Consider the following 25,990-nt stretch of genomic DNA (forward strand, 5'->3'; position numbering starts at 1 on the left):
AGCTGCCCCCTGTTCATCTGACTTCTTGTTCTTGGGATTTGAAGTAGAAGGTTACCTGTCAATCTTGAGATTTGCCGATCTTCACAGCCTGAGAGCAAGAGCCCTGTTCACAAGCCCCTGCGGCTACATTAATCAGGAGAAGCCTCTATCTTGACCCACAGACTTGGGATGTTCCAGCCTCTACAATTGTGTGAGCTGTTTCCTTGAGACAAATCTCTCTGTATATACATTTATACACTTTACTAGCTTTGCTTCTCTAGAGAGCCCAGCCTAAGACAGCAGCAAGCTCTTAATGACCAGGGCTTCATACTAATATAGAATGCTAACGATAGGGAAAACTGGGTACAAGTTACATGGGAATTCGCCGTACTATCTTTGCAACTTTCTTGTAAATCTAAAACTGTTATAAAATAAAATGTTGACCTTGGGAGCAAAGATGGTGGAATAGACAGACACTTCTGTCAAGCCCTCTTTACAACAAAGACCCCCAAAAAACAAGTGAAACGAGTATATTTGTGACAAGCTGGGAGCCCTGAGCATCAAAGGCAAGCTAAGACAACAAACTGAGGGGCAAGGGGACGAAGAGGTCATTCAGAAGTGGACAGGAGTTACTGGACCTGAATTGCGGGGAGCTCTCAGGCACCATTACTGGAGCGGCAGCGGTGGCAGCGGGCTGGTACTAGCGTTCTGCCGCAGTTTCCTCAGGGAGAAGCAGCCAGCCACACAGCCCACTCACACCTCTGGAACCTGAGGAGAATGGCTCTCTCAGCAAAAGCTAAGTACCTGAGTATATTTTACCATGCCCCCCCCCACCCCCAAGCTGGCTTCAGTGGCTGAATCCCTGGGCCTGAAATAGACCCTGGTGAGCACCTAGAGCCATTCTCCCAGCCTTGGGAAAGGAAAAAATTTGCAGCTGGGGGGAAAAGATAATTTGCTAGCTCCATTAACCAGGGGAGCTCAGGACAGAAGCGGCTCCTGCCCAGGCATAAACCGTCCGTGGACCTTGAGCACCTCTCCCTTCTGCATGGACTTGTGTGGGCCTATTTCAGGAGAATAGGCCCTTGTCGGCAGACTCCAACCATTTCAGCTGTGCGGTGGAGAGGTTGGTATTTGACATTTGACATTGCTTTGCCTATTAAACAAGGTCCTCACCTACCCACATCAGGGACCTAAGGACTGGTAGCTCCACTCAGGTCACACAGCCACCCACGACAGGGGTCCAAAGATAACTGGTACCTCCCAGTCCTTACAACCAAAAACTTTGGGTGCCTGTGGTCCCTCTGCAGAACCACCCACAAGCACGCTCTAGGGAACAGAGATGCATTTTCCTCAGAGACACTTGGGGGTCAGTTCTCAGCCCCCTGCCTTGTTCAGAGCGTGACCCTCTGCTGCAATCAGATACCATTAAATATGCCAAATGCTCCTGCCCCTCTAAGACTGTAGGACAGAGCCTGTACCACACACTTGATATCAGCTACCTGGAAACCTGAGCTGAATTCATACAAGAAAACTGAATGGACTCCTAGACTGATATACCTGATAACAGCTCTAACCAGCTAGGCACAGGACACCAGAGCTCCAAAGGTGAAAATAATCAAGCTAGCTCACTCAAGCAACCCATAGGGGTATACCAAAACAAAACAAAACAAAGCAAGCAGCTATGACACAGTAAGCAAGCATAAACTAATACAATAACTTATAGATGGCTCAGAGACAACAGTCAATATCCAGTCACATAAAGAAACAGACCATGATCACCTCAACAGGCTCTCAAAACAAAGAATTCGGGGATCTTCCAGATGAAAGTGCATTCCTGGAATTACCAGATGCAGAATACAAAAGTTTAATATACAGAACCCTTCAAGACATCAGGAAGGAAATGAGGCAATATGCAGAACAAGCCAAGGAACACGCAGATAGATCAACTGAAGAAATTAGAAAGATTATTCAGGAACATAATTAAAAGTTTAATAAGCTCAAAAGATCCATAGACAGGCAGCAATCAGAAATTCAAAAGATTAACAATAAAATTACAGAATTAAATAACTCAATAGAAAGTCAGAGGAGCAGAATTGAGCATGTAGAAGCTAGAATTTCTGAACTCGAAGATAAATCACCTGGCACTAATATATTTGAAGAAAAATCAGATAAAAGGATTTTAAAAAATGAAGAAACCTTAAGAATCATGTGGGACTCTATCAAGAGAAATAACCTATGAGAGATTGGAGTACCAGAACAGGGAGGGATAACAGAAAATACAGAGAAAAATGTTGAAGATTTGCTGGAAGAAAACTTCCCTGATATTGTAAAAGACAAGAAGATATCTATCCAAGACGCTCATTGAGCTCCACATAAGGTAGACCTGAAAAGAAAGTCACCAAGACATATTATAATCAAACATGACAAAACCAAAGATAAATAGAGAGTTATAAGAGCAGCGAGGGATAAACGAAAAGTCACCGACAAAGAAGAGCCAATAAGAATAAGCTCAGACTACTCGGCAGAAACCATGTAGGCAAGAAGGCAATGGGATGACATATTTAAAAAATTGAAGGAACAAAATTGCCTGCCAAGAATCATATATCCATGAAAACTGTCTCTTAAATATGAAGGTGAAATTAAGACATTTCCAGATAAACACAAGTTGAGGGAATTCATAAAAACCAAACCAAAACTACTAGAAATACTAAAGGGAGTTCTTTGGTTAGAAAATCAATAATATCAGGTATCAACCCAAGACTAGAACACTGGGCAGAGCAACCAGAAGTCAACCCAGACAGGGAAATCCAAAAAAAACAAAGCAAGATTAAAAAAAAAAGCCCAACACAGGGTAATGGCAATGTTATTACATAAAAGAAGACAATGTTAAAATAATAAAGAGGGACTAAGAAATGTAATCATAAACCTTCCATATGGAGAGGAAGATATGGCAATACAAAGAAATAAAAGTTAGTTTTAAATTTAGAAAATAGGGGTAAATAATAAGGTAATCACAAAGGAGACAAACTACCCTACTCAACAAAATAAAATACAAGGTAAAAATACAGACTTAGCAGAAACAAAATGAACAACAACAAATATGAGGAAAGGCCAATATATAAAGAAAATCTACTCAGCACATAATATCAAGTGGGAAAAGGAAACTGTCAACACACAAAGAGAGACATCAAAATGATAGCAGTGAAGTCATACCTATCCATAATTACACTGAACGTAAATGACTAAATGCACCAATAAAGAGACAGAGAGTGGCAGAATGGATTAAAAAACAAGATCCGTCTAAATGCTGCCTACAAGAGACACACCTTAGACTTAGAGACACAAACAAACTAAAATTCAAAGGATGGAAAAAAATATATCAAACAAACAACAATCAAAAAAGAGCAGGGGTGGCAATATTAATTTCTGACAAAATAGACATTAAAGTTAAATCCATCAGAAAGAATAAGGAAGGACACTATATAATGATTAAAGGGACAATACACCAAGAAGATATAACCCTATTAAATATTTATGCACCCAACGACAGGGCTGCAAGATACATAAAACAAACTCTATCAGCATTGAAAAGTGAGATAGACAGTTCCGCAATAATAGTAGGAGACTTCAACACACCACTTTCGGTGAAGGACAAGACATCCAGAAAGAAGCTCAATAAAGACACAGAAGATCTAAATGCCACAATCAACCAACTTGACCTCATAGACATATACAGAATACTCTATCCAACAGCAACCAAGTATACTTTCTTTTCTAGTGCACATAGAACATTCTCTGGAATAGACCACAGATAAGGTCATAAAGCAAGCCTTAGCAGAATCCAAAACATTGAAGTATTGCAAAGCATCTTCTCTGACCATAAGGCCATAAAAGTGGAAATCAATAACAGGAAAAGCAGGGAAAAGAAATCAAACACTTGGAAACTGAACAATACCCTGCTCAAAAAAGACTGGATTATAGAAGACATTAAGGATGGAATAAAGAAATTCAGAGAATCCAATGAGAATGAAAACACTTCCTATCCGAACCTTTGGGACACAGCAAAAGTCGTGCTCAGAGGCCAATTTATATCAATAAATGCACACATCCAAAAAGAAGAAAGGGCCAAAATCAAAGAATTATCCCTACAACTTGAACAAATAGAAAGAGAGCAACAGAAGAAACTCACAGGCACCAGAAGAAAACAAATAATAAAAATTAGAGCTGAACTAAATGAAGTAGAAAACAAAAAACAATTGAAAGAATTAACAAGACCAAAAGCTGGTTTTTTGAAGAAATCAACAAAATTGATAAACCAGTGACCAAACTGACAAAAGAAAAACAGGAGAGGAAGCAAAAAACCCAAATAAGAAATGAGATGGGCGATATTACAACAGACCCAACTGAAATTAAAAGAATCATATCAGATTATCATGAAAAAGTATACTCAAACAAATTTGAAAACCTAGAAGAAATGGATGAATTCCTAGAAACACACTACCTACCTAAACTAACACAAACAGAGGTAGAACAACTAAATAGACCCATAACAAAAGAAGAGATTTAAAAGGTAATCAAAAAACTCCCAACAAAAAAACACCCTGGTCCGGATGGCTTCGCTGCAGAGTTCCACCAAACTTTCAGAGAAGAGTTAACACCACTACTACTGAAGGTATTTCAGAACATAGAAAAGGACGGAATACTACCAAACTCATTCTATGAAACCACCATATCCCTGATACCAAAACCAGGTAAAGACACCATAAGAAAAGAAAATTATAGATCTCTATCCCTCATGAATGTAGATGCAAAAATCCTCAACAAAATTCTAGCCAATAGGATTCAAGAATATGTCAAAAAAACAATTCACCATGACCAAGTGGGATTCACACCGGGTATACAGGGATGGTTCAACATTAGAAAAACAATTAATGTAATTTTTTTACCACATAAATAAAACAAAAGACAAGAATCACAGGATTTTATCAATTGATGCAGAAAAGGCATTTGACAAAGTTCAACACTCATTCATAATAAAAACTCTCAGCAAAATAGGAATAGGAGGAAAATTCCTCAACATAATAAAGGGCATTTATACAAAGTCAACAGCCAACATCACCCTAAATGGAGAGAGCCTGAAAACATTCCCTTTGAGATGGGGAACCAGACAAGGATGCCCTTTATCACCACTCTTATTCAACATTGTGCTGGAAGTCCTAGCCAGAACAATTAGGCTAGATAAAGAAATACAGGGCATCCAGATTGGCAAGGAAGAAGCAAAAGTATCTCTATTTGCAGATGACATGATCTTATACACAGAATACCCTAAGGAATCCTCCAGAAAACTACTGAAACTAACAGAAGAGTTCAGCAGAGTACCGGATACAAGATAAACATACAAAAATCAGTTGGATTCCTGTACACCAACAAAAAGAACATCGAAGGGGAAATCACCAAATCAATGCCATTTACAGTAGCCCCCAAGAAGATAATATACTTAGGAATAAATCTCACCAGAGATGTAAAAGACTTACACAAAGAAAACTACAGTACACTTCTGCAGGAAACCAAAAGAGACTTAGATAAGTGGAAGAACATACCTTGCTCGTGGATAGGAAGACTTAACATTACAAAAATATCTTTTCTACCAAAAGTGATCTATACATTTAATGCAATTCCAAGTCAAATCCCAACAACATTCTTTAATGAAATGGAGAAACAAATCACCAATTTCATATGGAACGGAAAGAGGCCTCTGATAAATAAGGCATTACCGAAAAAGAAGAACAAAGTGGGAGGCCTTACTTTACCTGATTTTAAAACCTGTTATACAGCCACAGTAGTCAAAACAGCCTGGTACTGGAACAACAACAGATACATGGACCAATGCAACAGAAATGAGAATCCAGACATAAATCCATCCACATATGAGCAGTTGATATTTGACAAAGGCCCCAAAACAGTTAAATGAGGAAAAGACAGTCTTTTTAACAAATGATGCTGGCATAACTGGATATCCATCTGCAAAAAACTGAAACAATACCCGTACCTCACTCCATGCACAAAAAGTAACTCAAAATGGATCAAAGACCTAAATATAAAATCTAAAATGATAAAGATCATGGAAGAAAAAATAGGGACAACCCTAGGAGACCTAATACATGGTGTAAACAGTATACAAAACTTTATAAAGAATGTCGAAGAAAAACTAGATAACTGGGAGCTCCTAAAAATCAAGCACCTATGCTCATCCAAAGACTTCACCAAAAGAGTAAAAAGACTACCTACAGACTGGGAAAAAGTTTTTAGCTATGACATTTCTGATCAGCACCTGATCTCTAGAATCTACATGATACTGCAAAAACTCAGCTGCAAAAAGACAAATAACCCAATTAAAAAATGGGCAAAAGATATGAATAGACACTTCACTAAAGAAGACATTCAGGTAGCTAACAGATATATGAGGAAATGTTCACAATCATTAGCCATTAGAGAAATGCAGATCAAAACTACAATGATATTTCATCTCACTCCACCAAGGCTGGCATTAATCCAGAAAACACAAAACAATAAATGTTGGAGAGGCTGTGGAGAGATTGGAACACTTCTACACTGCTGGTGGGAATGTCAAATGGTACAACCACTTTGGAAATCGATTTGGCGCTTCCTTAAAAATCTAGAAATAGAACTACCATACGATCCAGCAATCCCACTCCTTGGAATATATCCTAGAGAAATGAGAGCCTTTACATGAACAGATATATGCACACCCATGTTTATTGCAGCACTGTTTACAATAGCAAAAAGATGGAAACAACCAAGATGCCCATCAATGGATGAATGGATAAATAAATTATGGTATATTCACACAATGGAATACTATGCATCGATAAAGAACAGTGAGGAATCTGTGAAATATTTCATAACATGGAGGAATCTGGAAGGCATTATGCTGAGTAAAATTAGTCAGTTGCAAATGGACAAACATTGTATATGACCACTGTTATAAGAACTTGAGAAATAGTTTAAAATGAGAAGAAAACATTCTTTCATGGTTACGAGAGGGGGGAGGGAGGGAGGGAGGGTGAGAGGGGGCATTCACTAATTAGATAGGAGATAAGAACTACTTTAGGTGAAGGGAAAGACAACACACAATACAGGGGAGGTCAGCACAATTGGACTAAACCAAAAGCAAAGAAGTTTCCTGAATAAACTGAATGCTTCAAAGGCCAGCATAGCAGGGGCAGGGGTCTGGGGACCGTGGTTTCAGGAGACATCTAAGTCGATTGGCATAATAAAATCTATTAAGAAAACATTCTGCATCCCACTTTGAAGAGAGGCATCTTAAACGCTAGCAAGCAGCCATCTAAGATGCATCAATTGGTCTCAACCCACCTGGATCAAAGGAGAATGAAGAACACCAAGGACACAAGGCGATTAGGAGCCCAAGAGATGGGGCCACATGAACCAGCGACTACATCATCCTGAGACCAGAAGAACTAGATGGTGCCTGGCTACAACCGATGAGTGTCCTGACAGGGAACACAGCAGAGAACCCCTGAAGGAGCAGGAGAGCAGTGGGATGCAGACCCCAAATTCTTATAAGACCAGAGTTAATGGTCTGACTGAGACTAGAAGGACCCCGGTGGTCATGGCCCCCAGACCTTCTGTTGGCCCAGGACAGGAACCATTCCCAAAGCCAACTCTTCAGACATGGGTTGGACTGGACAATGGGTTGGAGGGATGCTGGTGAGGAGTGAGCTTCTTGTCTTGGATCAGGTGGACACTTGAGACTATGTTGGCATCTCCTGCTTGGAGGGGAGATGAGAGGGTGGAGGGGGTTAGAAGCGGGCGAAATGGACATGAAAAGAGAGAGTAGAGGGAGAGAGTGGGCTGTCTCATTATGGGGAGAGTAATTGGGAGTGTGTAGCAAGGTGTATATGGGTTTCTGTGTGAGAGACTGACTTAATTTGTAAACTTTCACTTAAAGCACAATAAAAATTATTTTAAAAAATAAATAAAATGTTTATTTAAAAATGATGTATTAGCTACCATTTATCAAGGAGATACTATGTACTATGAACTGTTCTAAGATTTTTATATGCATTAACTAATCTTATCTTTACACCAAACTTGTAATGTAAATATGATTACCCCCATTTCACAGATAAAGAAATTGAAGTAAAAAGGAGTTCACTAATCTGCTCAAGTCCTCACACACCTCCCACTGGGTGGGGCAGGGAACTGAAGCCAGAATAATCTTGTCCTGTAAATACAAATGATCTCTGGAAGTGCCACTCAGCTCTATGATTTGACTCTCTGATTTTTAATAAGCTTCTGTTGTGCTGAAGAAGTAAATGGCAAGTTAAACAGCTAATATTAAGAGCAATTATGGAAACTGTGCTAGCAAATAGCTTAATAGGGTTTCAAACTTCTATCAGAGTGAAGGGGGAGGGAAAAGAGATTACGAGCATAAATGTGAGTAACTTAAGCTTAATACAAGCAGTTTCAATAAAACGAGGAATTTACTTAGTGGGATAAATTGGCAACGGTTATTACCCAAAAAAATAGTGGAGAAAATGGGCACACTGTAAAGGATCAAGACAGCTAGCTCAGGCAGAGTCCATACAGTTATGCAAAAAGAATTATAAAATTTTTAAGATGTGGATGATTGACAGATTGTTTAACTTTATCGTGGTCAAACATAGAAGCCTAGAGATTATAGCTGCCTAAGAAAAAAAGAACTACAGGAGCTTAAAGAAGGTACTGCTATGCACAAAAGGAAAGATCGAAGCACACCGATCAAGGCATAACAGAATAAAGAATGTGGTTTCGTTTTGTTTGTTTAATATAGTAGAGCGTTGAAATATAAGAAAAAGTAAATGAAGTCCTTATTTTGGTAGGCAAAGTTAGAAACCGTTGGCTCCCATAAAGGAAATGGTGGAAGACCTGAATAGATTCATTCAGAAATGGAGTGAGGCGGATAGAGACAGCTGCCTCTAACAAGACCTTTAGAAGCAGTATTTTTTCTGCTGAATGACTTCTTCATTTGCTGAAATTATTTTAATTTTTAAAGTTTTTTTCTTATTCTTTTCCTTTTCTTTCAAACCTCTGACTCCAAGTGTTTTCTTTTTCCTCACATTCTTTTCTTCTATCTATTTATATCAGCCATAGAGTGAAATCCTCCTTGAAAGGTGACATAAATGAATTCCTCCTCTGCTTTCAGGTTGGAGACTTTACAAAAACATAATTAAAGAAGATTAAGTAAGATGGTTTTCTTCCTATTATACAAGTACTGGAAATGCTGTTTAGGTTTCTATGAAATTCCCTTTTAAGCTTCTTGAAAACCTAAAAGATGCAAGTATTGTGAATATTCCTTTATACTTCACTTAAAGGCCAGTGCTTACTGATAAAGATTTCAAATAAGAAAATGCATACAATAAAAGCTGTGTAACTTTTTTCTAGTGATAATAGCTTATGATAAATATGACATCAAATAATTCACTGCACATCAAACTATGTTGTTGTTGTTAGGTGTCATCAAGTTGGTTCTGACTCATCAGGACCCTACATACAACAGAACAAAACTCTGCATAGTCCTGCACCATCCTCGCAATTGTTGCTGTTTGACCCCATTGTTGCAGTCACTATGTCAATCCGCCTCAGTGTTGAGGGTCTTCTTCTTTTTGATGACCCTCTACTTTACCAAGTGTGATGTCCACCGTGGACTGGTCCCTCCTGAAAACATGCCTAAGTACATGAGATGAAGTGTCACCATCTTTGCTTCTAAGGAGCACTATAGCTGTACTTCTTCCAAGACGCATTTGTTCATTCTTCTGGCGGTCTATGGTATATTCAACATTCTTCGCCAACACCACAATTCAAAGGCATCAGTTCTTCTTTGGTCCAACCCTCGCACGCATATGGGGCAATTGAAAATGACATAGCTTGAGTCATGCGCACCTTAGTCCTCAAAGTGACATCTTTGCTTTTAGGAGCAATCCATACTGAAGGCTGTAGTCTTTGATTTTCATCAATAAGTGCTTCAAGTCCTCTTCACTTTCAGCAAGCAAGGTGGTATCATCTGCATATCAAAGGTTGTTAATGAGTCTTCCTCCAATCCTGATGCCAAATTCTTCTTCATATAATCCAGTTTCTCAGATTATTTGCTCAGCATACAGACTGAATAAATATGGCAAAAGGATACTACTCTGACACACACCTTTCCTGATTTTAAACCATGCAATGTCCCTTTGTTCTGTTCAAACAGCTGCTTCTTGGTCTATGTACAGTTCTGCATGAGCACAATAAAGTGTTCTGGAATTCCCATTCTTCGCAATGTTATCCATAATTTGTTATGATCCACACAGGTGAATGCCTTTGCATAGTCAGTAAAACACAGGTAAACATCTTTCTGGTATTCTCTGCTTTCAGCCAAGATCCATCTGACATCAGCAAAGATACCCCTCATTCCATGTCCTCTTCTGAATCCAGCTTGAATTTCTGGCAGTTACCCTTCAACTGTTTTTTTAATTATCTTCAGCAAAATTTTACTTGCTTGTGATTTAATAATATTGTTCAGTAATGATATCAAACTATAAGAAATGTAATTTAAAAAAATGCACTCTTAAGGTTTAGTTTGACCTAAGAACAGTAAGAAAAATTACCTGCATGGGAACTGCGTTCAAATGTCTCCACTTTTTCTCAAAAATAGCAGTGTTCCTATCAGACTCTTTGGGCTTTTCAAAATCTTGGGGTGGGGAAAGATCAATCTATCATTTGTGAATTGTTTTTAGGAATCAAGAACACAGTTGCTACTTTTCAAAGACTTTAAACTAAAGCAGTTAACTACCACTGACGATCTTATCCCTAATCCAGCAGACATTTTTCAGTCCTTAGCTGACCTCTCAGTAGCATGCAGTACTGCTGGCCACTCCTCACTCTGGAAATACCTTTTCCCTTTGGTTTTAGTGACGTAACCTTTGCTTGGATTCCCTACCTCTCTGACCATGAATTTGTTCACAAGCCCATCCTCTTCCTCACAGCCATTGATTGTTGGTCTCCTAACAGCCCTAGGCCATTCCCCTTGTCGCTCAAGGATTTATCCAGGCAAACTCATCCACACTCAGGTTCAACTGCTACATATATGCAGATAAAGAACTTGTATCTATCTTCTGCCCACACCTCTTCTCTGACCACCAGGCCCACGTATCCAATTGCCTACTTTTCGTGTTTTTACAAGGACACACAAACTGAAGGTGTCTGAAACTGAAGTCATAATTTCCTCACCTGTCCACTCCGAAAAACTTCTTCTAGAACTCCAATTTGTATAAATAACACCACCACCAGTCACGCAGTGAGATAAAAACTTATTTAATCAGATAAAGTCATTTTCCTTCAGATAAATGAACATGATATAAAGTACTACATTTGGAGGGCAGAAGAAACCTAAAAAAGAATATTAAAAATTATTGCATAAACCAGTGATTTATGAGTTTGAAATAGTAGAGGAAATGAAGCAGCTTGGCACCGAGTGATACTCCCTCAGTGGGACAGAATGATATTATACATACAGCATTTAATTTGGGTCATTCAACATCAGAACATTACACAAAAATGGAAGCCTGCAAAAGCAAAAACAATTCACGGAAACATGAATTGGTATATATGATAAGATAGAAAAAACGGTTACTATGCATAGTTAGATTTAATATTTGTGAGATCATAGTTAGAGACAAACTTCCCTGGAAGTCATTCAGACATGTTTCTTGTGTTAACCTGCATTTTTCAAGAAAGGCTGAGGGTCGGAAAGGAAGGTCAGAGTGGATACAGAAACAAGAAGGGTAGGGGAGGAAGAATAAGAAAAGTATACTTTTTGTCGGAGTCATCACACGTAATGCTACCAGTTCCTCAAAGCCCTGTTACCAATCATCTTTTCTCCCCAGAAGACTGCTCCATGGTGTGGCATTACAGGAATTGGTGCAGTCTGTTAGACTGAAGTGGGTTCACCTTAACCATAGCCTTTGAACCTTGTATACAGTAAAAAAGTTATTATTTAACATAGTACAAACCCATAAGTAACAGACATCTGATATAACATTAAGAAATCAAACATTTAGCTAAGCATTTAGGGAATTGACTTACCATGAGTTATGGATTTTGAAATGGTCCCCAAAGGATTTGGGGCAAATCCCTTCACTGAAGACATTTAAAATTAGATTCAAGGAAAAACTTGAGAGAACACTAAAGCAAAAACTCCCACACTAACAAATATGAAACAGATGAATCTGAGTTTGTCTATTTTTAATATCTACAACTGTTATTTTTTCTGATTCATTAAAAAACAGATTCGGTATTCTAAACTCTCCGGGCACAGATAGCATAAAAATTAAATCAGGAGTGCTTAATTATGATTCCAGAAACCTGCGGACAGATGACAAGACATTCGAGGCCACAACTGTAAATGTTGACTATTGCTTTTATCATTGACAGAAAGGGAAGGTTCTTAGGGAAGTTCTCCTTTAGAAAGAGATCTACTCCCAGGCTCCCCACAATTCACTCGGGATTACGAACAGCAAGCACTGCAGCTGACTTTAATTGCCACAGTGATGCATAGGGAGAGATGTGATAGCTTCTAAACAATGAGGGGCTTTAAAGATTAAAGTCAACACTTTAAATTGCACTCAAGACTGAATAGGAAGCTAAAGCTGACCATAGAATGCAGGTGTAATAGTCTCCATGTGTTTTGGATCCTGTAGCTGAAAGAGATCTAGCCCTCTGCATCACACACAATAAAAGCCCAAGGATAGTGCAGTATAACATTCTATTGTGAAGGTTGTAAACACAAAGATCATGGTGGAGAATAACGCAAACCTAGAACCAAAGGTATTTCTAGGTGCAGAATGCCAATTAGAGAAATGGGTGGACATCTATGAGGACTTCTTAACCCAAAGCAAGCAGGCTGCTGCAGCTGAATGGATTTTGAATACTTGGAATCTTGACCTGGAAGTGAATCGACCCATAGCTATCGATGTTATCTAATAATAGTGGAAATATTATTTACCAATAGCTGGCTAGGCCCTCTCAGGTATGAGAAATAACGTGGTAGACTTTACACCGGAACAAGAATTAAACTGAAAATCATAAGATCAAAGTATAAAATTTGAAAAAAAACCTTGCTGTGTAATCATAGTATCCTAAACAAACAACACATAGAGATGTAGACAAGCCTTGGTGAGCTAAACAATATCAAACGTAAAATCTTGCTGGCAAAACTAAAGCAAACTCTGCCAATGGGAAAGAAAATTCTCCAAATAGTATAGTTTTGTTTTAGCCACTGACATATGGGAAAATTTATGTAGTAAAGTATATGCTTATAAAGTTTCAACTTATATTTAGTGAGGGAAACAATTTATTATACCCAAATCATAAATGTATGACAGATGGTAATGCTTTTTTTTTTTTTTTGTTCTGTTCTTGGCAAGGTCCCTTTCTAGCTGAATGGCTTTCTCTTCTGAAAACTATGAACATTGTCATTCTCACCTATTTTCTGAAATTAAACAGACCAATTCCACAATGAAACCCTCTATAAATTTGGTTGCTGTAAAATATCTTCCTATTTTGCATCATAAATTATTTAGAGTACCACTTTCCTAGAATAATCAAAAAGGCCAAAACTAGGCAAAAGGTACCCTGTAAGAAAAACCTTTATGTTGAATTCTTTAAATCAATTTCAAAATACCTTCTGTATTTAAATTTATTCCCAGAGGAGTTCACAAAGGAAAAAAGAAGATACTGGAAATGCTTTGTTCCATCCTGAGATCTTTACTTTTAGATTTTAAAACGTTCAATCTCTAAATAATTCATTACATTAGAGTTTATGTATACATACATAGACAGATAGATGTCTAGGCAATGGATCTTGTTGGCTTGTCTTCTAAAAAATGGGCATACATATTCATAAGTGTATGTTACATAAGCAGACTAGTTAGTTGTCTTTCTTGAATATGCAACCCTTCCCTTTTTTTTTTAATAACTTTTATTAAGCTTCAAGTGAACGTTTACAAATCCAATCAGTCTGTCACATATAAGTTTACATACATCTCACTCCCTACTCCCACTTACTCTCCCCGTCTTGAGTCAGCCCTTTCAGTCTCTCCTTTCTTGACAATTTTGCCGGCTTCCCTCTCTCTCTATCCTCCCATCCCCCCTCCAGACAAGAGTTGCCAACACAACCTCAAGTGTCCACCTGATATAATTAGCTCACTCTTCATCAGCGTCTCTCTCCCACCTGCTGACCAGTCCCTTTCATGTCTGATGAGTTGTCCTCGGGGATGGTTGTCTTTCTTGAATATGCAACCCTTCCCTTTTTTTTTTTTTATTGTGGTAAATATGTATATAACAAAAAAATTGCATTTCAGCATTTTTTCAAATGTTCACCTCAGTGATGTTAATTACTTTCATCATGTTGTACAACTACCACCCCTATCCAGTTCCTAATTTTTCCATCACCTTTAATAGAAGCTCAATACTCCCCAAGGAGTGAACTCTTCTTTTCCCCTCCCCCCCTACTCCTGGTAACCCCTAATGGACTTTGGCCTCTATACATCTGCCTATTCTAGGTATTTTATATAAGTGTGATCACACAATATTTGTCCTTTTACAGTTGACTTATTTCACTCCTACGCGACAGCAACAGGTTTTTAAGGTTTTTATTTCACTTAGTATAATGTTTTCAAGATTCATCCATGTTGTAGCATTATCATTTCCCTTTATGGCAGAGTAACATTCCATTATATGTATGTACCACATTTTGCAAACCACTTGTTTAAAGCAAGAACTGTATTTACTTGATAAAGCGAGAAGTGAAAGAATATATTGTACAAGCTGGTGGAAAGGCAAGGTAAAATTTGAGATAGGGTGGACAATACTAGATGCAGTCTCCCCAAGGGCAGGAATTAGATCTTTGTGCCTCACATAGTGGCCAGCATTGTGTCCTGGGTACCTGAAAGTAACAAGGTTGTCTTCTTACAGGAAGGCTGGCTACTGTTAGATTTACTAAAAGTTGATTCCTAAATAAAAATTATCATACATGTTAGGGTATTCAGAGTAACCCTTGTTGCTATAACAAACCTCAATATTTCAGTGGCTTAAGAAAATAAACATTTATTTCTCATCCACGTAACAGCCCCAAGCAAATGTTCTTTGATGGGGGGAAGGGGTGAGGAATAGGGGTGGGTAGGTTAGAGAGTAGAGGAGGGGGATGATAATCACGGGAAGGGAAGACCTCTGCACCACAGCAATAATACAGAAATTCAAGGCTATCAATGTCACCCTAGGTATCAATATCTAGGCACATAGGGGACGAGCATAAACAATGCTTGGGAGAGGTTTTTAAGGGCCAGGCTTGGATGTGGCGATGCATACTTCCACTCATGTTCCATTGGCTAGAATGCAGTCGTGTGTTCACACCTAAGGATAAGGCAGGCTGAGAAATGTTTCAGACTCCCATAGTAGGAAGGAAGAAAAAGGAAATTTCTGACGAATAGCTAGACAGTTTTTGCCACAATAAATATCACATTTTATCATTGCCAAAACTAGGGTTGAGCAACGATTTGTGAGACACAGTGGCACTTTCTCTACAATTTTAAAGGAACAATTTTATTTTTTTCTACTTATTTCCTTTTTTTCCTCTTTGATCCTCTTCCTTATCTGTAACCTATTTTATTAATCATCTGCTAGTGATTTGACTGAATTGATTGCACATAGTATGTTTTATCTTTCCAAGAAGAAAGAAAATTGGTAATGTATTATGCCAGGCATAAACCTCTAGTTAAATTTTTTATAAACATAACTGGAATACCAACAAACTTTTTTACTACTTTTTTAATAAAAAGGCAGGACTTTTTTTTTTTTCCCCAAACAGCTTAAATGCATGGAAACATTTGTGATCAAAATTCAGAATGATATAATCAATAATTGTTTAGAGATTCTTTATTTTCAAGCCGTAATCTAAACACGATTTTCATCTTCTAATGCTAAGACCGTTTTAGGGGAGAACAAAATTTTGGAGGAATCCTATGAAATGAATCTGTTGCAGCCTAGGTGGTTGCTATGGAGACCCTCAGGAAAATTCCTTTCTGGCATGATCCCTCTGGCATCACCATGCATCAGTCTTTTTATTCTCATGACAAGAAGAGAGGGTTTCCAGATGTGACTTGTGGCTCAGCTGCACAGGTCTCTTCCCTCCCAGAAGATATGCCATACATATTGCAACAAGAAAGGCAATCTCAGAATTTCTTCAAATTTCCTGTGGAAATATTTTTTCTGGAAAGTATACTTTAATATTGTATTAAAGTAAGAAGGGGGGTCCAAAACTTTCCATTGTTCCAAACGAGGAATTAGAGTGGAGAAAAACACCACCGTTAAACTTGCCTCCCAAATGAAGTAAGAGAGTAGTCACTGAATTATCACTCGCCACCCACACTTTCTTCTTCAAAGCAAGCAATAAAAGGGTCAGACCACCTGCCTTCTCTGGAAGGTCACTTGGCAGGACATGCTGACCAAAGCGAAGCTTTAGGCTGTATGTCTCACCTCAGTCACTCTAACCCATTGGGACAAGCCCATTGCACCTTCAGGAAAAGTGCAGGGTCTTAGCATCAGTTAGCTCTGTACTATATATGGACTCAAGAGATAGTGAAACTTCTTTGCTTGGGTTCTGCCGCTGGGTATCCTCACACTGATCTCATTGCAAAAATAAATAAACACACTCACACATATACATAAATGTAAGTTTAGCCCCAAAGTGGGGGGAGGGGCAGGCGCATCCCACATTTTGGCAAGCCAAAAACAGTGATAGCATAGGATTGTAGAGATTAAGCATACTGGATTTGGGGCTCAGGTAATCCTGGATCCTAATACTGGAGCCATGGGTCGTATCCTGTAGGATTTGGAGTAAGGTTGTTGAGAGAATTAAATGAAATGACTATGAAACACACTAGCCAGTGGTTGAGAAATGACAGTTGTTGCTCTTATTATTATTACTATCATTATTTTGAGGAATCTCCCTTACCATGAAATTTTAGATATTGATGACAGCAAAGTGGGAAAAAGTTAAGGAGATGAAGGCTCTACTTGCCAATGGGAGAGAGTTTAAAGGAACTGGAGCTGTTTATGCAGATTAGACCATGTAGAAAGACAATACTCTCATCTACAAGTTGATAAAGGATCAAGTGTAAAGGTGTTTGGACTTGTTTAGTAAGGCCCTCAGAAACAGATCTAAGACCAGACGGTGGAGGGCAGGAGGAGGCATGATTTGGCTTCATATAAGGAAGTATTTGAGGCAGACTAGAGCGGTTGGAAGAAGTCATAGGCTGCCTCCTGAGGAGTCAGTGCTCCATCTTAGGTTACTCGGATCGGAGAAAAACTTGAAGTCGTGGGAGGGATCCCAGGGATTTTGTGTTTCTAGACAATGCCTCGGACCAGAGAGGACGCAAGAAAAAGCAGAGGATCGAAGGGTGTGAAAGAAAGTAGCCTGACCAGGCGGAGGCCAGTCGAGTTCAGTCCCTTCACTACCGCAGCTGCCCCGCTGGAAAGCTCAGATTTAACCAGGGGGACTGGGAATCCCTCCCAAGCTGCTTTGCGCGCGCAGAGACCTGTTGCTATGGCAACGGAAGCGGTTGACCGTAAGATTCAGACCAGGTTTGGGGGAGGGGAACCCAATACGTCCAGGAGCTGGGCGTGGTTTCAGTTACTATGACAGCCGAGACGCTTAGGCGGGCCTGAGGAGAGTTTAGAGGCCAATGCTGCTCCGGTCCTCTGCATGGCACCCAAGAAAGATAAAGGAGGGGCTGTGAGCAACAGTTGTAAGATATGGGAGCCCTCGCTCATCTCTGCACACTTCAATCAGGTGAGCCCGGGCCCTTTAAGCCCTTTTTGCCCCAGCAGTGCCAGACAAGAGGCCAGAGCCTCCCAGGCTGCGCCGCCACGAGTGCCCTCCCTCAAAAAACTCTGTGGTGCTTGGTACTGCTCACCCAGACCTGATCCTTCAACTCAAAAACGACGCAGCGTCTCATTCGCAGGGAACGCCTGATGAGCCAGTGAGCGTTAGAGGGAAGAAAGAAGGAAACGGCGGGAATTAATGCGATTTCAAAGGGTGGTGTGGGGTGCACTGTGGGGAGGAGAGCTGACACTCTGACACTTCAAGACGCTTTTCAATGAAGTCTTGAAATTGTACTGATGGCACTTAGTTGTACTGAAAGTTGTCTTCATGAATTGTTCCCTTCACAATTGTATCGAAAGTTGTCTTCATGAACTGTTTGCTTCCACCTGACATCTGAAGGACACGAATTCTGTCGAATCATCTGTAGCCTGGGTTTAGTAAATGTTGAGTGGAAACACATTTGGAGTGCCTACAATAGTAATGTGGAAAGCCTGGTGGCGTAGTGGTTAAGAGCTACGGCTACTAACCAAAAGGTCGATAGTTCGAATCCACCAGGTGCTCCTTGGAAACTTTGTGGGGCAGTCTACCCTGTCCTATAGGGTCCTATAGGAATCGACTCAAGGGCAACTGGTTTGGTTTTTACAGGTACGACAGCAATGTATAAGTGAGCCTTCTGCAGATAGGAAAGGATGACTTTTTTATATAATGCCCTGATACCACTGTACCAGGGTTCTTACATATTTTTAAGGTGTAGGAGACCAGAAAACAATCAGGGATTGGGTGCCAGACTCATCCATAAGGTGCCACAAAGGCACCAGGCAATCTCCAGCCCACCTGCTTCATGACTTCAAATTGCTAGACTTAACTAGCTCCTCACCCTACCTACATTCGCTCACCTCCAGTGAGTTGGGGAGTGAATAGCTCTTGTCACCTGCCCCTGGAAATCCACTTCCACACTAAGCTGTTTCCAACTCCAGGATAACTGTTTGGGAGGAAGAAGGTTGATTCTAGGAATTCTAGCCTGGCATTCTGAACTACTTTAGAAACTGGAAAAAGTATTGTTTCATTTTATGTGTACAGGGGGCAGTACACTAGGGAATTAGTATTTAAAGTAAAAAGGAATCTAAAGTTGTGTTATGCCCTCATGAAAAATTTCTACCTATCTGTCCTGTTTTCTACTGTAATTGTCTTTTCCCTATGAACAGTAATTCTGCCTGATAGTGAAATTAGTCCTAATGAAGAATTTCATGAAAGTAGTTATACTACTGATGCTGACACGATGTCATGGAATTTTTGGTCATTTCTATAACTTTAGGAGTGAAGGATGTCAACTCAGTAATTCCCAGTTACATTCTCAAATTCTCAGAGATGTTTTTCAAAGCACTTTGTAAAAGCACCCTCTCTTTTGCTTTTATAACTCAGCATTAGCCAAAATAATTTTTTTGCCGTCTTTTTTTTGACATTGTGTAGGCCAAGTTTGGGCTTGGAGTGAACATTCCTGCCTGAATTATAAACTGCTGAACAACGGGGTTTGATGGAGGTGCTGACACTGCATTAGCTTTAGTGTTGCAAATATGAAGCTATAATTTTCCTAGCTGAATGGAAAACCTAAAGGCACTATTTTTCCTTATGGCTTGCAAACCTGAAATAATATTCAGCTTTCTTAGTCCTACTCAAACAATATACTTTCAATAAATCTTGTGTCTTAATAGAAGGAATTTGAACTTGAAGTAATATGTAGTTTTAACTACAAAGAGTGACCTCAATTTTCTTCGGTTTGTTGGAATATGTGTTTTTTTATTACAGGGGGAGGACAACTGCCACCTCCCCCCCACCTCCTCCCGTATTTTTTTCTCAGCTTGGTTTCATGTCTGGTCCAAGAAGAAAATTCCCAGATTAACCTAGCAGCCCAATGCTCAGAGGCAGAATCTGACTGCCAATGTAATAGACTATGAATTTGGGTTAAAGATCACTATAGATGTGTGTTTTGCACGTAGTGAGTTTTCAAAAATGTTATTGCTTTAGTTCCTGAGGAGTTTATTTCTGTACAGTTGCTGTTCATGTACAGAATTGTGCTCTGGGGTGTGTGGTTGAATGTGTGTGTGTGTGTGCACGCGTTGAGGTTGGGGAGAGGAAGTTATTCATCCTAGTTTTCCATAAGCCAGATTTTAGAACTGGCTGATTAGAGAATCCAAGTCAATTGGTAGCTTTGAACTTATGTTTGTGTTGGACTACGCTAGGCTTTAAGGAGAATAAAGAAGTTCACAATTTTAGTGAATTTGACTCATATCACTATTTTGGACTGTCTGTTCAGGCTGGAGTAATTGTCAATTATTTAGTGCATTTTAGATGGTTCTAAAACATAAAATGATAGTGAATTATATAAGGTATAGTGCTAAATGATTTAGATACAGACTAGAGGTAAAGAAGATGAATGTGGGTGGGGTAGTCAGGAAATGCTTCGTGACAGACTTGCCTTTACCTGGGTCCTAACTGATCAGGTAGAATTTGAACAGGTTGAAGGTAGATTATTTTAGGCAAGGAAACCAGTACGTACTTTTAGTAAGTCTGGGACACTTATACTGAGAGAGAAAATAGTAGATTAGACTAGCTCTGGGTGTACCTTGCTCCTTAAATTAATTCTGACAATCAAATGGTCATTTACTATCCCTTCTATTCATGTAACAAAACATCTAGTTTATTAATACGTGTGAAATACCATACCTTGAATTAAAAAGAAAATATTTAGGTGTATTGGCAATGAAATTATACAATTTCACTTTAGTATGGGCTTGTATGTGACGCAGATATCGAACTGGAAGTCAAAGGTGTTTGGCATTCAATAAATTAAAATCTTTCCAGCAGTCATCATGGCAGCTTTTACTGGCCACAGTGAGATGAAGAACACTCAGTGACAGAAGGTGTCTGTCTGTCTTGAGATTTACATTTTGGTCTAAGATATTTTGAAATCCTGATTTTTTTATTTCTTTTAAGCCTATCATAATCATGCGATAATATGGCAGGTGATATTGGGAAAGAGAGATTAATAGAAGCTTTATTTATGACAATTTAGGAGGAATTTCCACAATTGTTCAAACAACATGCCTATTCTCTCTAGGAGCTTGCAGATTGTACTAGGCCTATCGCATAGCTTCAAAATTGCTGAGCTTCATATTTCAATTGGTGTTTTGTGTTGTGATCAAAATTTTTGCATCAACTCAGAAAAATAAAAAAACCCACAGTTCTATCTATGTTAAGTGACAGTATGGTACCAGAATAGAGAATATTCAGAAGCCAGGTACATATCTTTTTTTTTTTTTCTCTCTCTCTCTTTTAAAGCTATTTTGGACTTTTTTCCCCCAAAATCCATTCTTCAGAATTCCAGAGTTCCTCGGAGGCTTGTCTGGGTTGCTTGGGATATCTCACAAGTAGAATTTGGTTTGGCTTTTGTTAATTTTTTTAAAATAGACTTTAATTTTTAGAGTAGTTTACAGAAAAATTGGGCAGAAAGTACAGAGAGTTCTCACATACCCTCTGCACACTGTTTCTCATGTTGTTAACATCTTGCATTCCTGTGGTACATTTGTTATAATTGATGGACCAATATTACCACATTATTAGTAACTAAAGTCCATAGTTTACATTAGGGCTCACTCTTTGTGTTCTACAGTCCTATGGGTTTTGACAAATGTATACTGACACATGTCCATCATTACAGCATCACACAGAATCATTTCAGTGCCCGAAGAGCACCCTATTCCTTCCTCCCTCTTTCCCCCTTAACTCCTGGCAACCACTGATCTTTTTACTGTCCCTGTAGTTTTGCCTTTTCCAGAACCTCATGTAGTTAGAGTCTTACAATAAACAGCTTTTCAGACTGGCTTCCTTCACTTAGCAATAAGCATTTAAGGTTCCTCTATGCCTTTTTGTGGAAACCCTGGTGGCATAGTGGCTAAGAGCTACCGCTGCTAACCAAAGGCTCGGCAGTTCAAATCCGCCAGGTGCTCCTTGGAAACTAATGGGAAGTTCTACTCTGTCCTATAGGGTCGCTATGAGTTGGAATCGACTCAATGGCACTGGGGGTTCTATGCCTTTTCGTACCTGGATAGCTCTTTTTTTTTTTTATTGCTGAATAATACTCCATTGTATGGATGTACCACAAATTGTTTATCATTTCATCTATTGAAGGGCATCTTAGTTGCTTCCAACTTTTGGCATTTATGAGTAAAGCTCATAAATATTCATGTTCAGGTTTTTACGTGGACAGATATTTTAATTTATTTGGGTAAACATCTAGGAGTGTGACAGCTGGATCATATGGTAAGTCAATGTTTAGATTTGTAAGAAGCTTCAAGACTGTGTATCAAATTGGCTGTACCATTTTCCATTCCTGCCAGCAGTGAATGAGAATTCCTGTTGTTCCACATGCTCACCAGCATTTGGTTTTATCAGTGTTTGGGATTTTAGCAATTCTAACAGATGTGTAATGGTATCTCATCGTTTTAATGTGTGATTATCTGATGACGGAAACCCTGGTGGCATAGTGGTTAAGTGCTATGGCTGCTAACCAAAAGGTCGGCAGTTGGAATCCACCAGGTGCTCTTTGGAAACTCTGTGGGGCAGTTCTACTCTGTCCTATAGGGTTGCCATGAGTCGGAATCAACTCGAAGGCAGCGGGTTTTATCTGAATACACATGATGTTGAGCATCTTTCCGTATGCCTATTTGCCATATGTGTATCTTCTTTGGTAAGGTATCTGTTCAGATTTTTTGGCTATTTTGTAGTTGGGTTGTTTGTCTTCTTGTCATCGAGTTTGAAGGGTTCTTTGTATACTTTTGATACAAGTCCTTTATCAGATATATGTTTTACAAATAGTTTCTCCCAGTCTGTGGCTTGTATTTTCATTCTCATAACAGTGTCTTTCAGCAGAGAAGTATTTAATTTTAATGAAGTCCAACTTACAATTTTTTTCTTTAATGGATCATGGTTTTGATGTTGTATCTAAAAAGTCATTGCCAAGCCCAAGGTCACCTACGTTATCTTCAGAAACTGTATAGTTTTGAATCTCATGTATAGGTCTATGATTCATTTTGAGTTAACTTTTGTGAATGTAAGCTCTGTGTCTAGATTTATTTTTTTGCATGAGGATATCAGTTGTTCCAGCACCATTTGCTGAAAAGACTATCCTTTTTGCATTAAATTGCTTTTAATTCTTTGTCAAAGATCAGTTGACTGTATTTGCATGAATCTATTTCTAGACTCTATTCTGTCCCACTGATCTACTTATCTATTCTTTGGCCAGTACCACACTGTCTTGGTCACTGTAGCTTTATAGTAAGTCTTGAAGTCAGGTAATGTCAGTCCCCCAACTCTGATCTTCTTCAGTATTGTATTGGCTTTTCTGGGTCTTTTGCCTTTCCATAAAAACTTTGGGATCAGTTTGTCAATACCCATGAAATAGCATTTTGGGATTTTGATTGAGATCACATTGAATCTACAGATCAAGTTGGGAATATTTCACATATTAATAATATTAAGCCTTTTTATCCATGATCATGGAGTATCTCTCCATTTATTTATATTTCCTTCAGTTTCTTTCAATGAAGTGTAGTTTTCTTCATATAGATCTTATACATATTTTGTAAGAATAAGTATTTCATTTTTTGGTGCTAATTTAAGTGATGGTATGTGTCTTAATTACCTAGTGCTGCTATAATAGAAATACCACATGTGGATGGCTTTAACAAACAGAAATTTATTCTCTTATAGTCTCTCATAGTCTAGGAGGTTAGAAATCCAAATTCAGGGCACCAGCTCTAGGGAGGGGCTTTCTCTCTCTGTCGGTTCTGGTGAAAGATTTTTGTCATAAATCTTTCCCTGGTCTAGGAGCTTCTCAGCTCAGTGACCTCGAGTCCAAAGGATGCACTCCACTCCCAGAGCTTCTTTCTTGATGGCATCAGGTCCCTCTCCTCTCTGCTCACTTCTCTCTTTTATATCTCAAAGGAGACTGACTCAAGATACAACCTAATCCTGTAGATTTGAGTTCTGCCTCATTAACAAAATTGCCTCTAATCCTGCCTCATTAACATCATAGAGGTCAGGATTTACAGCACATAGGATAATCAAATCAGATCACAAATTGATGGACAACCACACAATACTGGGAATCATGGTCTAGCCAAGTTGACACATATTTTTGGGGGACACAATTCAATCCATACAGCATGTTTATAATTTCAAATTCCAATTGTTCATTGCTGGTATATAAGAAAACAATTGTCTTTTATGTATTAACCTTGTATCCTGCAACCTTACTATAATAACTTTTTAGTTCCAAGAGGTTTTCATTTTCTTTTGATTCTTTGAGATTTTCTACATAAAAAATTATATCTTCTGCAAACAAAGGCAGTTTTAATTCATCCTTCCCAATATGTATATAATGTATATATTTTATTTCCTTTTCTTGTCTAATTATATTAGCTAGGATTTCCAGTAGAATGCAGAATAGGACTGGTGAGAGGGGACATACTTTCCTTGCTCTCAATCATAGGGGGAAAGCATTTGGTTTCTCACTATCAAGTATAATGTTAGCTAGCTATAGGTTTTGTTTGTTAGTTTGTCTTGTTTGTGTGTGTGTGTGTGTGTATGTGTGTAGGTGTTCTTTAAAGTTGAGAAAATTCACTTCTATTCCTAGTTTGCTGAGAGTTTTTATTATGAAGAGTTGTTGGGTTTTGTCAATGCTTTTTCTGCATCTATGGGTATGATCCTATGATTTTTTCTGTTAGCCTGTTGATATGATGAATTATGGTAATTCAGTTAAGAATGCTGAACCAGCCTTGCATATCTCTGATTGATCCCACTTGGTCACAGTGTATAATTCTTTTCATACAGTATTGGGTTTTATTTGCTAACATTTTGTTGAGGATTTTTGCATCTATGTTCATGAAGGGTGTTTGTTTGTACTTTTCTTTCCTAGAATGTCTTCATTTGGTTTCAGTTTAGTGTAATGCTGGCCTCCTTTTCCATCTTTTGGAAAAGGTTGAGAATTGATGTTAATTCTTATTTAAATGTTTTGTGGAATTAACCAGTGAAACCATGTGGTGTAATGCTTTCTGTTTTAGAAGGGTATTGTTAATTTTATTTCTTTAGTAGACATACAGCTGTTCAGATTATATTTTTCTCCTGTTGTGTGAGCTTTGGCAGATTTTACCTAAGACATCACATTTGTGGGCATAGAGTTGTTTATAAAGGCTCTGTTAATTTTGCTTGTTAAATACTTTTATATTTTCACATTATCTGAGGATCATGTTTCTTTTCATTTGTTCCCAGTTTAAAGTCTTATTTTCACCTACAACAAAAAGGCAGCCATACATACGAGACCAATTATTGGCATAATAGTTAGTCTATGCACTTACTGTGACCTTCCACAAAAAAGTTTGTGGCAACCCCCACACACCTTAACACAGTCTCAAAAGTCTACTATTCACTGATGTCCTTTTGTAATGTTGACTCCAGGTCTCTAATACCCAACCTAAAGGGATAAACACACATTGTCATTTTCCTTATGTGTATGATCAAGATTTAAATTCTTGACTAAGCCTTTAATTTTTTTCTTAATATAAACACTTCCAGATTTCAAAGCATTTGAGAGATCAGATGTAATATATCGAGGACCTTTTTCCACATTTTTAATCTTAATGTACATTTCCCCCTTTTCAAGTAAGGAATAATATTTTTGCACTATAATAACTTCTAGGTACTGGAAAAACACAAAGTGATGTTAGTGGTGTTCTTTACAACACTTAGAAATTGAGACTCCCGGAGTATCTGGGCTAACCTGTCCCTCTTATAAAACTGAGGATTCAAGAATTTCAAAGTCTAGTCCAAAGACATACAGTGATTTGGTGCAGCAGGGACCAGATCCTAGATATTTTCAGTAGCCCATCCTTTCTCCATAACAGATCTATAAACCAAAAATGAAACCCACTGCTGTTGAGTGGATACTGACTCATAGCAACCCTGTTGGACAGAGTAGGGTTTCCAAGGCTGTAATCTTTATGGAGGAAACCC

General features: G+C 38.6%; 1 protein-coding gene across 4 annotated transcripts in view; it reads left to right on the forward strand.

The window, feature by feature from the left end:
- Positions 1-17,752: 17,752 nt before the first annotated feature.
- SPAG17 (sperm associated antigen 17) overlaps positions 17,753-25,990 on the forward strand; it is a 257,638-nt gene continuing 249,400 nt past the window's right edge. For all 4 annotated transcript variants that reach the window (XM_049879966.1, XM_049879965.1, XM_049879967.1 and 1 more), the window contains exon 1: positions 17,753-17,887. In XM_049879966.1, the coding sequence (XP_049735923.1) occupies positions 17,801-17,887 (87 nt within the window). In that variant the 5' untranslated portion in view covers positions 17,753-17,800. The remainder of the gene's footprint in view (positions 17,888-25,990) is intronic.

The sequence above is a fragment of the Elephas maximus genome, chromosome 3, assembly GCF_024166365.1.
Source record: "Elephas maximus indicus isolate mEleMax1 chromosome 3, mEleMax1 primary haplotype, whole genome shotgun sequence".
NCBI classification, from domain to species: domain Eukaryota; kingdom Metazoa; phylum Chordata; class Mammalia; order Proboscidea; family Elephantidae; genus Elephas; species Elephas maximus.